The sequence below is a fragment of the Seriola aureovittata genome, chromosome 12, assembly GCF_021018895.1.
Source record: "Seriola aureovittata isolate HTS-2021-v1 ecotype China chromosome 12, ASM2101889v1, whole genome shotgun sequence".
Lineage (NCBI taxonomy): Eukaryota > Metazoa > Chordata > Actinopteri > Carangiformes > Carangidae > Seriola > Seriola aureovittata.
Window position 1 is genome coordinate 11,347,429 of NC_079375.1, and position 17,641 is coordinate 11,365,069.

Below are 17,641 nucleotides of genomic sequence, written 5' to 3' on the forward strand. Positions count from 1 at the left end.
TGAAATGCAGTGATCCTTATTTTAGACAAACAAACAGCCTGAACATCAGATCTGTGTTCTCTGCTGTTAACTCCACCAAAGTCTATTTTCATACCATGAGCATTTCCAGACTGTGACATTGGACGAGTTTGGGGATTTGTTATTGAAAGCAACGCTAAGACCAAATCTGATCCAAGGTATTTTGAAGTTAAACCTCCAGTAGATATAAGACAAACAGTGCAGCTGAAATGGCATGTGTTTATCTTTGCAGATCTCTGTCAAGGTCTCTGTCAAACATTGAATCTCAACATGCTTACAATTTAACTTCTGCCCTCAAAGAAGGGATCAAGAATTTCAGTTCACATGTAACTGTTTGAAATGAGGTGCTTTGTTATTGGTTTTTGCAGAGAGCCGCGGGAGGCAGTTGTGAATAAAACCTGCATGGAGTGTCACCCCGAGTGTCAGCGCATGAATGGGACTGCAACCTGCAGTGCACCTGTATGTGTCTCACCGACAACTAAACTGTCATTGCAAACATCCATAAAAAAACAAAAAAACAAAACCCCCAGAAGTCTTGTGAAACAGCTTTGAATGTCAACAATAAATGTCATGTTTTTGTGTCAGTCACTCAGAATCAAAGAGCACAGCAGATTAACAATTACGCAGCATGAAATCCATTCCAGAAGAGTTGGCGCTACAGATTTCTCCATCAGCAGCAGCCTTGATAGACCATAATGCAATGCAGCCAAATGTAGAAGAAGACATGTTGATAATGAGGGAGTTTTAGTGAAAGTATCAAATTACAGCATTTGATTGCAATAGGTTTAGCAGAGGACTGGAGGAGTTGTACTGGCCTAAACTGAAGCCAATAACATGATGGTGTGGTTTTCATTGCCTTAACACTGGCATCTTTATGAGGAAGAGAGATGCAACTTTCTTTGAGAAATTACTACTAAAAGGCAGTGCAGCTTACATAATATTTACTACTCCTCTCAAGAGGGTTGTAAACATGATTCTTTTTTCTTTTTCTTTTTTTACTTTCAGGGTTCTGGAAACTGTACTAAGTGTGCCAGCTTCCAGGATGGACTGTTCTGTGTGTCTCGCTGTCCCCAAGGTGTGCCAGGAGAGAACGACGCGCTAGTGTGGAAATACGCAGATGAGATGAAAGTGTGCCAGCTATGCCACAAGAACTGCACTCAAGGGTAAAAGCAATGCTCCTTCGACCTGAGAACTGGCACCACACGTCCCTGTGTTGCAAACATTTGTCTGTGGTAATTTTGATGCAGTAACTTTGTGTAAGCCAGTAGGGTCGGCTGTGGTTCACGGGTTGGAGAGAAGTGAATTTTAAACATGAGGCAAATATAGAAATTGAACAATTTAGGAGATTTGTTATGGACTAAGATTAAAGCACCACAGCATTTTCTTGTAAACAAATCCAATTATTTCTCCAAAGCATACCATGGCTTTGTAGTTTCCTCAATGTTTTATTTTTTTTGCACTCTCTAGGCTCCCATTAATGTCCATTCATTTCAGTTTTGAATGGATAGACATCTGCATTATATAGCAGAGCAATAATAACTTTAACAGGAATGAAATCAGACCTAATGTGTTCAGAGTGGTGGACTATCAACAGTCAAACATGGTGATCGTTGATGGTTGTGGAAGGAAGTGGTTCGGGGACACCATGTGTGCAATAGATCTCTGCAACTGTCCAGTGCAACTTTCAACAAGTCCTGATTTTCTTTTACTAGTTTTGTGTTTCATAGCTACATCACTGGTGTAGTGGACATACCTGGTCTGGCTTCAGTCACAAGCCATTAAAGAAGTTCACAGTAAGGACATGCAGAGTTATGGACCCCGAATTGACATTTTCTTACTCTTCCCATCATCAAACTATCAAATTGATTGGAAACGGAGACAAAGGACCCTTCTCTCATAAACAGACGGGCTTTTTAGCATGTCAGAGAGATGCACAACAAAGGGTCAGCTCCGGAGGATCAACGCATGGACAACCGGGCAAACTGGAGAAAACAATTTAAATCTCCATTTTGTAACATTATGACTGCCTCTGTATTGGTATGTGACCGTTTCTTATATAAGAAAAGTAACATCAAAAGGACTTATTGGGCTCTATTTTAACGATCCAAAGCGCATGGTCTGAAGCTCATGGCGTACGTGCATTTAGGGCGTGTCCGTGTCACTTTTGCTATTTTAACAGTGAAAAAAACGCAGCGTCAGGCGCATGATTCAAATGGGTTGCACTTAATCTCCTAATTATTCATGGGAGTGTTTTTGGTGTAACATCCAATAAACCAATCATAGTGCCATCTCACATTCCCTTTAAAAGCCAGGCGCACTTGCACCTTGGCGTATTGCTATTATAATGGCGCAGTGTTGTACACAGAGTTAGATTCTGTCAGTTGATTATATATTGTGACTGACCAGTGAGCCCAGGCCTGACACAGGCAGCAGCTCTGTGTGTCCTGAGGGACAAAGAAGGGCTGAGCGAATCAACACGCTGGTGATGTAACGGCACAAATCACAATGTTAGAAAAATCTTACGTTACACGATGGGAAGTGTGACTAAATCTTCGGCTCGTTATGAAACTGTGGTTGACAGATTTAGGGGATGAATGGGGAACACTGTGGAGGATTTATCAGGTAGTAAAGTAGAAAGAGCGCTTCTATGCAGAGCCTCCTGCAAAACGCATCCTTGACACAAGACAACATAATATAACACGCAACATGTCATAAAGAAGTCGTATAGCCGTAGTGTAATAAGCCGTAACATATTCTCTAACAGATTGCCAACTCATCACATAGTTCATTTTACTTATTTCTACTACTGCTACTTATTACTTTCATCTTGATGGTTATCAGACATTGCATTTACTCTGTATTCAGTAGTCTGAGTGCAAATAAAGAAATGTATCAACTGGTCATTGTCCTCTTGTGTTCTTTTGAAGTAGAGACTGGAGATCCATTAAATCAAGAAGTCACGGCTTCTGATATGAGATTGATCACATGAATCAATAAAATAATTCAATAAACCCCCCCCCCCCCCCCAATTAATGTGGTATTCACAAACTTGTGATTTATACATTTAGTCTTATAGACTCATAATATATTCCAGAGAGCTTGGATGCTTTTATTGGCTGTAATCAGCAGAGCAGTTTTTCGTGAAATCAAATAGGTGTGGCAACAGTGATTGGTGGACACCGATTGCAAAGCATTTCCCTAAATGTGTTTAGCTTTGTAGGAGATCAATAGACTTATGATGGTTTGGGGAATTTGTAGTGTGAAGGCACAGTAACATTATAGTTACATCAGATTCTTTGCATTGATTTCTTTACAGGTGCATTGGTCCTGGTCTTGAAGGCTGCCAGATTAAAAGGTGAGTAAATGCAGTAACAGTGTTCATCAGTGCTAAAGGATACACTGGCTTTGCCTAAGTTCGACACTCTAATCTCATCTCTCCTTGTTGATTCAATTCACAAATGTGCTCTGGTTTCTATCTGCGGTCTGAAATCTACTCCCACCTGTCTTTCAGCTCTTCTGGTCTTTCCATGATTGCAGCTGGTGTAGTTGGTGGGCTGCTGGCTGTTCTTATTGCAGGCCTGTCTGTCTTCGTGTTGCTACGCCGACGCCACATTAAGAGGAAGAGGACAATGCGCAGACTGCTCCAAGAGAGAGAGGTAAGATGAGGGAAGTGAGATACCATGCTTGTAGAGTGCAGTATGCAGATATTACAGTTTTTAATATTTTACGGTCTTCTTCAGTATTAGATTGTTATGATATTTTGTATTGAGTATTGACTCGCTAGAGTGCATTGTTAACCAATCACTGGTGCTGTTTTTGAGACAGTATGTAAGACATTCAGTCCTTTTTTTTTTTTTTTTTTCCAGTTGGTCGAACCTCTGACTCCAAGTGGAGAGGCACCGAACCAGGCTCTGCTGCGGATCCTGAAAGAGCCCGAGTTTAAGAAAATCAAAGTGCTGGGATCAGGGGCTTTTGGTACAGTTTATAAGGTAACAACACGCCTCAGGGTTGTGTGTAAAAAACACCTTGTTTTCCAAATTGCACTGCAGTGCTGAGTTTTCCACAAGCTGGAGATCAGGAATAGTGCATGAGCCAAGTCTACATGACCAACACCCGTCAGTGTTCTCGCACATCTACATCTGTCGTCAATTTTTCAATTAAAAGACACATTTTTGACTTGCCAGATCACGCACGAGTGACTTCACTCTCTCTTTTAGAGCTCTCTCCTGCTCTGTGTGTATATTTAATTCATTCATTAATCACAATTTCACAATCACATACAATACGTGTTCACACAGTGTCGTTGTGGGGATATATGCAGACAAATCTCCACGAGGTTAAAAGTTTATTTTAGGGTCAGTTTAAGATTAAGGTTGGGATAAATCTCCACAGAGAGAGGATGTAGGTCAACACAATGTTCTTACTTACAGTACAAAAACAAATCTGTGTGTGTGTCTGTGCTCTTGGATTTCTGTCTCTGAGAGGACCAACTGCAGTTTTAGACCTTGAGGGTGAGGACAATTTTGGAAAGTAAGGAGCATTTTTTCCAAAGGGCTATTTGAGGGTTAAGACTTGGTTATAGGGTTGGAATTAGGTTTGAGTTCGGGTTGGGGTTTGGTATTTAGTTGTGACGGTTAAGGCTAGGTTTATTCAGTGGTGAAAGAAGTAGTGACATAGCATTAGGTGACAGATTGGACACTGTCAGAGTGTTATATTATATTATCTAGGTGTAAGCAGCATTTTAGCTCATTTAGGTGGAGCTAAATTTAACTAGTTTATTTACTGTCGGGTATTTTATTCTAAGACAATGTAAAATTTTAACTCGTCATATGTTTTGTAAGTAAAACAGAGTGGTCAGATACCTAAAAGATACAACATTACCCTCTGAAATGTAGCAGAGGAGTATGAAAGTAGCATAAATTGAAAGTAAAAGTATCTCAAAACAGAACCTAAGTAAATGTACTCTGTTATTTTCCACCCGCTGGATTTAGGGTCCTCACAAATATAGAATACAAAGTGCTTGGCTGCACTGTATGAACATCAACCTTTGCAATTATATTGTATATACTAACATTTGTATGTATGCACTTGTGTTCCCTTGATGATTCAGGTGTGATTAAAGCCTGTGAAATAACACACTTATGTCCATACAGGGCCTGTGGGTTCCGGAGGGAGAGGACGTGAAGATCCCAGTGGCCATAAAGGTTTTGAGAGAGGCCACATCACCAAAAGCAAACAAAGAGATCTTGGACGTAGGTTCACTGATTTATGTGGTATTTTTTTTGGACTGAGCTTACAGTAATACTGAGTCAGAACTAAAGCAGCGATTCATTTAAAATGTTATTTCCCAAACCACTCCAGTGAAGGGTGTGCTGCTTATGGGAAATGGCAGTGGAAATATGAAAGTTAGAAACTCTAAACACCTTTTCTTTTCTTTCTTTTCTTTTTTTTTTTTTTTAGTAATTATCACAATATTGTGATTTGATTAAAAAGGCAGAGAAGAGTAAGTGACAATTATTCCTTGCCAGATGTTGATTTCACTAATGTATCCTGTCATTTGTAGCACCTGTAGCAGCAGAATGTGTCATGTTTCTACACTGTGACCCTCTTATAGGCTGATGGGAATGGGATTTATTCATTGGAAGGCTGTGTGTGGGTGTTGGTGTGTAATCCAAGGCTGAGGTGTTCTGGAAAGGAATGCAGTCCTGGAGCCACGCTGAGAAGTCAGCCTGCTTGAAATGCGTTTTACAAACGGCTGAATGTGCATCTCAGATCCTGTGATTTTGTGGTTGCTTTGCTCAGTCACTGCACATCCGGATGTTGTGCTGGATACGCACGTCCTCATGACCGCTGAGTCTTGCTTTTTAAAGGAGAAAGATTTTTTTTTTTTTTTTTAAAACTGCTTTGATGTCTCTTCCTCAGACTGTCAGAATTACAGAGCTCCTTGCAATGAAGTGGTTATTTAATGAATAATGCTGATTTATTTAGTAGGTTTCTTGCCATGAGTGCATTAATTGTATCTCAAATATTTTCCATGTCTATTACAGAAATATGGAAAATATTTGGGATACAATTAATTCACTCATGGCAGGAAACCTACCAAATAAAGCTAGGTTTGAAGTGCTGTTTGCAAAGGTCTCCTTGTGGGAAGCCTTTTGTTGGTGGCCAGTGTGGATTATCCCCATGGTTTCTTCTCTAAGTCATTTTTCTGATATGATGGATGAGAGTTTCCACTCTCAGCTAGCCACATAAAATATGACTGATATGCCTTTTCCAAAAGAAACCAAAAATGTTATGTTTCTCAGGCTATCAGTTTCCGGGATAAATGTGTATAATTCCATCAATATTGATTCAGTGAATGATTTAAATACAGGCATTCTTTAAACCATTCACTAGAGAAGGGAGTTGTTTTGTTGGTTGTGTCACCTGATTGCCACCTCAAAAAAAAGATATATATGCACTGCCAAAAAAAAAAAAAAGAGGCTCAATTCATTTGTATGTCTACATTCACACTACAGGAGGCTTATGTGATGGCCAGTGTTGAACACCCCCATGTGTGTCGTCTGCTCGGCATCTGCCTGACCTCCACGGTGCAGCTCGTCACCCAGCTGATGCCCTACGGCTGCCTGCTGGACTATGTCAAAGAGAACAAGGACAATATAGGTTCCCAGCACCTGCTCAACTGGTGTGTTCAGATAGCCAAGGTAAGAAAAGAAGAAACATTGTACAGGCATCTCAAGTTACGTGGAAGGGTCTGTTCAATATTTGCTACCTGTGTCCTACTCGGGTTGTGTTTAGTATAGTTTAGTTGAACTTTTCAACGCTGTTTACTTTCAATAACAAAACTGATTATACCATGTCTTTGTAGGTTTTAGAGTAATACAGAGCGCAAGATAAAAACAACCGTATTTTGCGTTAATGTCTTTCACATTTTCTTATGTTCATTTATTGTCTTTTTCACGCGGAGCACTTGGTGCGAGTCTTTTCTTTGTCGTAAAGCACTTTGAGCTGCTTTTCTTGTATGAAAGGTGCTGTACGAATAAAGTTTATTATTTTTTATAACTGTGCATTCCTACAATGCAAGTTACGCTGTTTTTTTTTTTTTTTTTTTTTACAGTCGCTACAGTGCACACAGCCTTTAACTGTTTCATACATTGTTGAACGACATGAGGTGATGGTGACAAGCCTGTCATGACAGATTTCAGCACCTTTACATATTCAGATCAAGCAAAGCTCCCGTGTTATGACATATCGGACAGCTCATGCAAAAAGCACTGCACTTACGTAATAACCTGCACTTCATCGTTTGTTTGACAAAAGGGTATGAGCTACCTGGAGGAGCGCCACTTGGTACACCGTGACTTGGCAGCCAGAAACGTTCTGGTGAAGACTCCGCAACATGTCAAGATCACTGACTTTGGTCTGGCCAAGCTCCTCAATGCAGATGAGAAAGAGTACCACGCTGATGGCGGAAAGGTTAGTGCAAATACACTAAGACAAAGGTTGTGCCTCTCACCAGAATTTTCATTTTGTTGTTGCACACAGTCGCAAACAGTCCCTAAGACTTTATTTGTGTATTTATAGCCTGTTACAGATTGGGTGCTGGAGGGACAGATGTTTTCCTGTAGTTGAATGAAAGATGGTATTTTTTGCATTTGTAGGTTTGCTCTAGATTTTATCTTATGTAAGTGATGTGGTATATAAATAGTTTGGTCAGTTGACTATGTTCTAAGAAATGACAGATCAGATAAGTTCCTTCTCTTATCAAGGTTCTTTTGTGCACAATTTTCTCACAGAAAACTGTGTAGAACCAAATTATCCTCACCATTATTAGTAACACCATTTTTTAAAAACTTAATCCCAAAAATCCAGTAATATGGCAAAATGTCCTGGTGATAACATATTTACTGATGGTTCTGCCTGATGTTATTACCTCAATATGTTCTCAGAAGTGATGATATAATAATTTAATGTGATACAATATTCAGTTTCAGTCCAGGCATTTTATTGCCTGTCCACACCAGAAGAGCAGATGTAAAGAAGTTTAGTTCTTCAGAATCCATCTGGACAAAGCTGGACTCTGCAGCTGCTGATATTTCCTTCATTTATTCTAGTTAAATGCATCGCTACTCTGAAAAATAGTGTTAATTAACGACTACAGGACAGTTTCCCAGACAGGGATTAAGCCTTGTCTTATACTAACACAAAATTGAGTAGAGACATCCATTAAAAAACATCTTCAGTGTGGGGCTGGACTTAATCCTTGTGCAGGAAACCATTCCAGAAATCATTTTTTAAGCTTTGTGTGACGCACTTTGTGTGATGACAGCACACCGCTTCTCATCTCCTGTAAAGTGCAAACTCTGCTACAAAGAACCTTGTTGACATTTTGAAAAATAGAAATCAGTGTTAAATGTCAAAGTTTTCAGTAACAATGAATAATAAAAGGTGGATTTTTGTATATGTGTGTCTGTTGTGATTCTGCACCACTAGGTGACAGTACGGTTACATTGTAGACATGAACAGATTTCAATCTAAGGAAGAGCTGCAATACTAATTTGACTAATTAAATAAAAACGTATGTTGCATTTGCGGAACTATTTGACTCATTAAACTTTAATTTCACAGGTACCGATAAAGTGGATGGCTCTTGAATCTATCCTGAACAGAACGTACACACATCAGAGTGACGTGTGGAGTTATGGTAAGTCTTTCTCTTTACGTTGTGAATACATGATCTACCTCTAACCCAGCGTGAACCCCTGCTTGCGGTGTCCCAGATTGCGCTCGAGTCCTCGTGTAACATCAGATATGTAAAACAGCTGGGCCTCTGTACTCCTGAGTATTGGTGACAGTCTCACAGGAGAAATATTTATTCATTGCTAAATAAAGTGTTTTAACAGCGAGTGAGGCGGAGAGAGGACGGTCGTTCTGAGGCTTCAGAGAGGATGTTGTTTTTGGATGTAATGAGACTTGTCAACATTTTTGAAAAAAGAAAGAATATCTTGCTAGCATCTGTGATTTTTAGGACACAGGTAGCACACACCTACACACCAGCAGTCTCAGATGGACAATATCACGTCAGACGAGATTGTTTCCTCAACCCACATAGACAGTTCCTCCAGCCCAGGAGCACACACATGCACAGATGCCTACACGGACACACACGGAAGCCAAACACAGCACAGCTTTCTTGAATGGGCCAGCTTCCAACTCGTCTGTTCCCGAGGGTTTGATCATGCCTTCCGCTCAATATGGCAAAAGCATCAACAGACCCTGGCAGAAGTGACAGGCTTCCTTTCCTCCTTTTCCTTTCTTCAGTTCCGCCAGCACAGAGATGCATCCTGCTCACTCCCACTTCTGCAGGCACAGCCAATTTGTCAACATAGCTATTTTGATACCATGTGATATTTGAGAAGCTTGCATTCTGTCACTCTCATTTTCTTCCTTGTTATTGGAAGAAAAACAAAGTGAATGACAGCTCATCAGACTGACGCATACCAACTGTCCCTTCTCTCTGTAGGTGTAACGGTTTGGGAGCTGATGACATTTGGGACCAAACCGTACGATGGGATTCCTGCCAGTGAAATAGCTGGGGTCCTGGAGAAAGGGGAGCGACTGCCTCAGCCTCCAATCTGTACCATAGATGTCTACATGATCATGGTGAAATGTAAGATCAGTGGGAGGCTGTCTGAAACCTCCATAATATAATCTCTGTTTCTGTTTTTCCCTACCGGAACAAGAACATGATGGAACATTGTGTACATACTGTATGCTATTGGTATCAGTAACGCAGTTTGTAAAGTATTTGATGAAATGCATTTTTTTTTTAATCCTTTTTGTACATTTCAACTCAATACAACTTTATTTATATAGCACTTTCATACAAAGCCCCAAGTGCTTCACACGTTTTATAGACCAAATCAGTTAATCGAGACATTCAGCAGATTCATTTATAACGACTATAATAAGTCATTCATCCGACTTTATATGTTTCTTGTGAGAAGCAAGCAGTTGTGTTGCAGTTAATTTCTACCAGAGTCCTCACAGAGAGTGGTAAAAGTTTTATCTTACTAAGTCAACTTATGTTGATAATATCTGCTGATGTGTCTGTACAGGTTGGATGATTGATGCAGATAGCCGACCTCGTTTCCGGGAACTTATAGCTGAGTTTACAAAGATGGCACGGGATCCTTCCCGTTATCTTGTCATTCAGGTAAAATTTTACCCCGAGTTTGGTTAACCTCCTTAAATCTGCAGTTTATTTGATGAATGGCTATAACTTATGATAAACAAAAAAGCAGAGGTAAGAGGTCAATTCTTTTTCTGCGCCAGGGCGATGACTGCATGCACCTGCCGAGTCCTACGGACACTAAATTCTACCGCAGCCTGATCAGCGGGGAGGACATGGAGGATGCTGTGGATGCAGACGAGTACCTGGTGCCACAGCACGGCTTCTTCAGCAGTCCAAGCACCTCCCACACGCCACTGCTCCACTCCATGGTAAGCTACGTCATGAAAGAAAGACAGACTCACAAGTTTGGGATCGGGTGTGTCTGTCCCCTCTGCCTCTCTGTGTCAGGTGACATTTGTGGTAGCAGGACTGAGCTGAGAAAAATGAGGCATCCTTGCACAAAAAGACTAAAAATGAAAAACTAAAAAACTAAAATGTTTCTCCAATACCACGGCTGATATTTCAGAATAACAGGGAGGGGTGACTCATTTCTGCTTTGTGGTCAAGCATTTAAAACAGAAAAAGACTACTGCCTGTGTGTGTGCAACTTCCACAAGGTGGCGTAGTGTTACTGAAAATGCATCCTAGTGTGCAATGAACAAAACAAGATATTTTGTATGATCATCCTCCTAAAGTGTTACTAATTGTACAAATACAAATTGGCCTGACAGTGCGCTGCAGGTAGTAGTCAGAAGATTCAAATTAGAGGTGCTCTCTAAGAAACTACTGTTCTGGATGCTGCAAGATCAACCAAGTTCATTTTAAAAACTAAAAAAGTATTAAGAAAAAGTGCAAGATGTCACATACTGTATACACTATACAGTATATACAGTATGTGACAGTACTTTCATGTCAGCAAAAGGCCCACTAGATAAGAAAATACTAGGATACAGCTAGTTATGTTGTTGAAGTATAGCAGCTGTGGGCCTGGCTCATCACATGTACTTCTAATCATAAAAAAACAGAAATCTGAGATCCTGAGCCAGAATATTGTCACAGTATTTTATACTGTGAACTATCCACCAGTGTGGAGCTAACTGAAAGAAAAAAAAAAAAGTGAATCGGCACATGTAATGAGGCACAGATAACTTTAACTGCAGACACACACGCCAGATTCAGTCACACTAACCTTCTCTATCCAAACATTGAAAGAGGAATACCAGCTGCTCTGGAGTAAAATTTCCCAGAAAAAAAAAGCAGCATTCATTGATTTAAGAAATTGTAGCACAGGCTTCAGCAGTTAGTGCACATTTCACTGACATGCAGTCAACTGTTTGAAATTTAATTGTGCTATTTTAACTGTGTTTTGGGAAATTGGGATTTCTGCATAAATCATTACCCTGTGAGTCAGAATGGAAATAAAGGCAGAGGAAGTTTTTTTTTTTTTTTTTTTTTTTTAGCTTGTTGAAAGCAATTAGCTTTCGCTTCAATCAGCAGAAGCAGAACACTGGCTGTTTAACTGAATCTGGGTGATCATACAGAGAGGAGAGTTGAACTCATTTTCCTCACTTGAACCTGAGTGACCAGTCGTACCTGGCCTGAACCCTTCCGACCCCGGTTGCCCTCATACTGTTTAACTTTCACCACTGGGACTATTTCTCCTCTTCCTGACCCCTGCCCACTGGTCCTCATCATCGTCCCCTCTCCCACGTTTCCTCCCAGGTGCCCTTTGATTGATGAGAGAGGAACAAAGAGAACTCTTCTACCTCGGGTTCGGTGAAGGCCATGCATAGGTCTGGCTCTTCTACCTGGGATAGTTGCCGGCCACTCACAGCCTGGTTAGCCCATACTGAGCTTTCAGGTTTGATTGCCTTTGCAGGCAACCAGGCGAACTGTTTCAAATCTTTGTCCAATAAAAGCTCAGCATACGCCTGCTTTTGTCATATCACAGTTGAGGCATGGGCCACTCGGGGTCGTGAATTTTTTTTTTTTTTTTTTTTTTTTTTACAGATGGTTGCTCCTTCAGCGTGTTTAATTTCCTTTTCTTGTTGAAAGTAATTGCATTGCCACAGCTGTCACTCTTTATTCGCTCGGTTTCACTGGTATAACGGCGCTCTCGGTCCTTTGACTGGAGAGTCTGACAGACACAACAAAGCTCGTCAGTTTGCCTGAATGAATATGAATCTGCTCGCTGGACGTTTATTTCGATCCTCATCAGCTTGTATTGGGATGACAGCCATGGTTCCTCGGGTACCATGAAAAAACATTACTATCACTATTAAAAACAAACTTATTGTCCCCAGAGAGGCTTTAAAATAAATTGCAATGACTGAGAGAATTACACTCGCATCAAACTATAAATAAAAGAAGTACGTTGGAATCAAAGACACTCGAAGTGAAAGATGACAAAATTAAAGGTTGCGCCTAAATCAGAAAATGAGCGCAGCAGACCAACTTTGTGTTTATGCACTGCTCTGGAAATGCCTGTTTCTTCACTTAATGTCTCTTTTATGGATGATAGTGGCATATTCAAATGTGTTATGACTCTATAAAACACTGTTTCCGCCTCTGCATTTGCTGTAGTGTCATCATGAGACATTAACTCAAGTTTAAATGATCTATTTTGCAGAGCCTCAACAGCAGCATTGGAACATGCCACAGTAGAAATGGCTTACTGGTGAGTGAACAGCCTTTAAATTGCACTTACAGAAAATTACTTTCATCTTTGTTTTGAATTATTTGTAAAAAAAAAAAAAAAAAAAATTCTCAGAGTGCCACAGCCCTAAAAACATCTGTCCTTTGTTACAGAATGGGTTCCCGAGCAGAGACGGAAGCTTGGTTCTCCGGTACATTCCTGACCCCACAGACAAACTTTTAGACAATGCTTTCCAGCCAGCTCCAGGCAAGTATCCTCCGACTTCAAAAGCCCCCAGTGGCTCTTCTTTTTGATGTTATTCAAGTAAATTTCAGTGGCACTCTCCCCTGGTCCCTCTATTTGATTCGGTTAGGAAGGGGGACATCTAGTGGACATCAGGCATACTCCTGTCCTTATTGCCCCAACTGAAGAACATGTGCTGCCAAACTTTTGGTGCAGTTTGTCTTTCACTGCTTTCACAATACCACTAGTACATAAATCTTTAGGCTCGGTGGCTCTAGTGGGGAATTTAAAATGAATACATGCAGGATTGTGGCTGTTCCCATGACCATAAGAACATCAAATATGTATTATTGCTAACCACTTTTATTAGACATTTAAGGAGTTGTTTGCCTGTCTTCATAAAAATTCTAGTATCCCCGATTTAAGAGTCAGCTCCTGAGTAGAAAGCGTTGTATTGTAAGAAACTACTAAATTCACATTGCCCCTTTTATTATTCACAACTTTATTGTCAGTCAGAGTGGAAAATGGTCATATACATAATGACAATCTGACAGCATAAACAATCCAAGTTATAAAGTGCAACACGCAAATTTAACAAAATACCCTAAGGAAAGAAACAATGTGTTACATGTGGATGAATTACTTATTATATATGATCTCTGTTGCCAAAGTCATCCTATAGAGTTTCGCCTCAAATCTGGGCAACGGTGTATGTGAAGGTTTGTTCGACAGACCCTCTGTTCCCAAAGAGCTTCACTTTGGCTCGGTGATTAGTTTACTGGGGTCATTGACAAGCCTCAGTGTTACCCTGTAGTGATACTGTATTACAGAACATTTACACTGGGAGACTTATAGATCACTTTTGTTTGAGGTTGATATTTTTTAAAGAACATAGCAAAAAAATTCAATGTTTTCAATCAGACAACTCTTATCTTATCATGGATGTAACTTTGAAGAAAATAAAGCAAATAAAGAGTTAAAGGCACGAACCATGAACCACAACTCGTCCAAGCTGCATCTGACCAAGGACCTCTATCGCATGTTGTTCCCCATCTCTCTTCAATCATATCCTGTCATCACTCTACTATCAGTTATCTAATGAAATACAAAAAAAGTAATTAAAAACCAAAACTACCATTATGGGCCATTAAAAATTCAATTTTACATATAACCCCATATTCTTTTAATGGGAACCTGTCTAGTGTCTAGTTACTAACGTAATTGGCTTTCTTACAGACTACATGAACCAGAACGGAGTCTCAGATGTGATGAATCCCGTCTACCAGCACCCCGGTCCACCTCGCACCCTCCTCCCCACCATCTCCTCAGACAACACAGAGTCAGAGTACCTGAACTGCTTTAAGAACGGGACCGACGGGCCCGAGTACCTCAACGATGTCCCATCCCCCGCCATCCTCCCGCTCACCTCCAACGGCACGGTCCACAGCATTCAGAAATACCAGCCTCAGAACAGCATAGACAACCCCGATTACCAACAGGATTTCACTCCCACCTTCAAGACCCATGCCAACGGACACATTCCGGCAGCGGAGAACGCAGAGTACTTGGGCCCAGATTGAGGACTTAATGGATACAGACAAGAAATAAGAGACAATTTCCTGTTCCATTAAGAAAGAGCATTGATGTCTGGGCTGGAAAAGCATACCTAAGTGGTACCATCAATTATCATATATGTTATATCCTATCTTATGAGGTCAGGTGACACTTTGTGCAGCTTTCGGTGTTGTTTGCATGCTGTCATACTTGTCATATAAAACCTGTCTCATTCCAAAGAGTTTTTATCTTACAACCAAACAACAAGTGACTTTTTCTTGATGACAGCAGGACGAAAGCTGATTCATACACGACTCAGTTGACCTGAGAGTTTCTAGACAAGACCTGTGGCGTCCTAATGTTGTAACCCCTGTGAGAAAGTGAAAATCTCTTCTGGAAATCCCAGAAGTGAAAATCTCTCTAAATGCTCTGCACTAAATGCTACATATGATCCAGATGTGTCAGTTGAGGAATGCTATTCAAAGGATGTAAGCACCTCCATTTTTTGGGAGGCAGAAGCTCTTGCAAAGAAAACAGAAACTGGCTGCTCAACCCGAAACACGACTTAAGGTACATGTGTTGTAGAATCACAAGCTAAGAGACACGTTTAGCAAAAAGTATTGATAAGTTTGAATGGAAAGGGTTGACATCACACAGTGGTGTACTGACCTGATGCTGATGTGACGCCATAGAACCTTTATCTCTGATGAAGTCAAGAAGATGATTAAATGGAGTAACATGCTGGCCTTGACTGTTGGGGTTCTCAGAGGCCTGACGACACTCTTCCTGAAGAAGGAGTCAATGAGGAAACAAGATGTTGCAATGTATAGAATGTATAGTCAGTTTAAAGGGGAATACTGGTGAATTGTATCATTTAAATATGTTACCTTTATGCTCTAAGACAGTTCTGTGTGTGTTATCTCTCTTCTCGATTGAGCTCCCTGATGTGTGATACCACACCAACTATGTGGAGAATGTGATGGTAAACATGGCACATATGATTGTGGTCTGCTTTTTATAGCTGAAAACCTGCAGCACTCCTGAATGAAACATATTTGTGTGAACCCACAAAGTAAGCTAAACTCTGTACTTTGTATCAGTATGGCATATTAGTCTGCTTACACAGGAAGCTCTTTTCTGGCTCTGTTACTGATTACTTCCCAACAATAATATATTTTTAACATTCTTGACTGCACTAAGAGCTTATCAAGGTTTTACTGCAAACAGCACAAAAAGCTATAAGAAAAACAGCAGCTCCAGTCGTATTCCCATAGAGTTTTTTTTTGTGTGTTTTCACTTGTTTGAAATGCTGACTTAACTGTCTTAGGTCATGTGAGTAACTTGTTTGAATTTTTAAATAAAATAAGTATTTCCTTATAAACATTATGTATTTTAGAGACTATTTGAATGGCTCTGGGTCCCGTCAGATACTTACAATGTTTCTGATGTTTGTGGTCTAGTGTGTCTATATTATTACCAGGAGACTTTGCCTTGTCTTCTTTTTTTGTTTTTTTCAAAAGTGTAGACTGTTGTTCCACACGCGGTGTTGACACCATATCTATGAATCTGCTCCTAGCTTTAAAGTCTTGTAGTCTTGCAAGAGCATTAACTTTGCAAATATTATTCCTAGTTTTAAAGGAATATTCTATTGTAGCAACCTGTAAGCCTACTTTTGCAGATTTTACACAGGTACATGTACAGAAAACCATGATTATGTTGTAATATACCCCAAAACAGTCACATATAATTTATACTATAATATCAGTACAAAATTTTGTCACATCATACTTGGATATAGTTATTCCTGAATTGTGATTTATTTCATTCAAAAGTGAACATGAATAAATCTTTTTTTTTTCTATGGAAATACATTCTGTTTGTTTTTTTCCCACAGCTTTAACAAATGAAGGGCGAGATACAGGAAGAAGGAAAACAATCCCAAGGATTAACTCAGTCACTCAGTCTTTTTTTATCTTGACGCCTTTAGCACTTCAAGGAACAATTTGATGAATAAGCAGATAGTGGGCTGAATGGGTGGTGCATCCTCTCTGATGCTTTAGTGTTTCACAGTGTGGTAGTGTGAGCACCTGAATTTGACCACCGTGACATGACTTGAAACTGCCAATGACGAGCAAACAAAAGGTGCTTGATTGAGCATTACAGGAAGAATTCCTCTCATTGTATACATTATATGTAATGTACACAGAATAAAACGATGACATTTTATCAAAATCAGTTGAGTCTCATATGTTGTCTATGCCCCTAAATCTGCCCTTAGATTGTTGATTATACTGTTTGACTCCAAATCAAATGTGATGTGGTGATGTTGACTTGAGGGGAAGAAATATATTAAACACTCCAATTATAATGAACCGAAAACACACAGAATTACCGATTTCAAACTTTAGATAATTTAAATTAGGTATGACTTTAAAAAATGGGTTGTTGTTGTTAGGGTCAGGCTTTTGAGGCCTAACTGGTAGAGATTGGAGTTATGTTTACGTTTAAGTAACAAATATATATATAATATATATATATATATATATATACACATATATATATATATATATATATTATATATATATATATATACACATACATACTTACATATATGTTCTAGTCTGGCTGTAGGTTGAAAGGTTATAACATTAATACTTTTGAGTTTAGATGTGAAAACTTAAATCTTTTTTTTTTCTCTATATCATAAATATTTGCAACTAAATAAAACAAAACAAATCTAATTATTATTCATTAAAGTTTTAAAACAAAGAGTTGACACTCAATCACTCAGCTAATCTGCTTCATCAGGACATTTTGGATGCACTTTGATCAGCTGTGATTGATAGTTTCCTCAAACTTTATTTAGAGAAACAAAAAATCATTACTAATAACACAGACCAGAAGGGTGTCTTCACGTGAAAACATCAAAAGGAAGAGCACACATCGATCATTAATAGCCTTCTTGTTTGAAGAGAAAATTGTGTCAATGTGCTGCTTCATTTCATTGTGATGAATAT

General features: G+C 39.6%; 1 protein-coding gene across 1 annotated transcript in view; it reads left to right on the plus strand.

Moving 5' to 3' along the window:
* The window catches only part of egfra (epidermal growth factor receptor a (erythroblastic leukemia viral (v-erb-b) oncogene homolog, avian)), a 42,524-nt gene extending 25,665 nt beyond the window's left edge, over window positions 1–16,859 (plus strand). The window contains exons 14-28 of the mRNA XM_056390882.1: window positions 387–477; window positions 1,024–1,181; window positions 3,335–3,373; window positions 3,530–3,674; window positions 3,885–4,007; window positions 5,172–5,270; window positions 6,537–6,722; window positions 7,339–7,494; window positions 8,647–8,722; window positions 9,542–9,688; window positions 10,137–10,234; window positions 10,354–10,521; window positions 12,822–12,869; window positions 13,001–13,094; window positions 14,307–16,859. Of these exons, the coding sequence (XP_056246857.1) occupies window positions 387–477; window positions 1,024–1,181; window positions 3,335–3,373; window positions 3,530–3,674; window positions 3,885–4,007; window positions 5,172–5,270; window positions 6,537–6,722; window positions 7,339–7,494; window positions 8,647–8,722; window positions 9,542–9,688; window positions 10,137–10,234; window positions 10,354–10,521; window positions 12,822–12,869; window positions 13,001–13,094; window positions 14,307–14,650 (1,972 nt within the window). The 3' untranslated portion in view covers window positions 14,651–16,859. The remainder of the gene's footprint in view (window positions 1–386; window positions 478–1,023; window positions 1,182–3,334; window positions 3,374–3,529; window positions 3,675–3,884; window positions 4,008–5,171; window positions 5,271–6,536; window positions 6,723–7,338; window positions 7,495–8,646; window positions 8,723–9,541; window positions 9,689–10,136; window positions 10,235–10,353; window positions 10,522–12,821; window positions 12,870–13,000; window positions 13,095–14,306) is intronic.
* The last annotated feature ends 782 nt before the right edge of the window (window positions 16,860–17,641 follow it).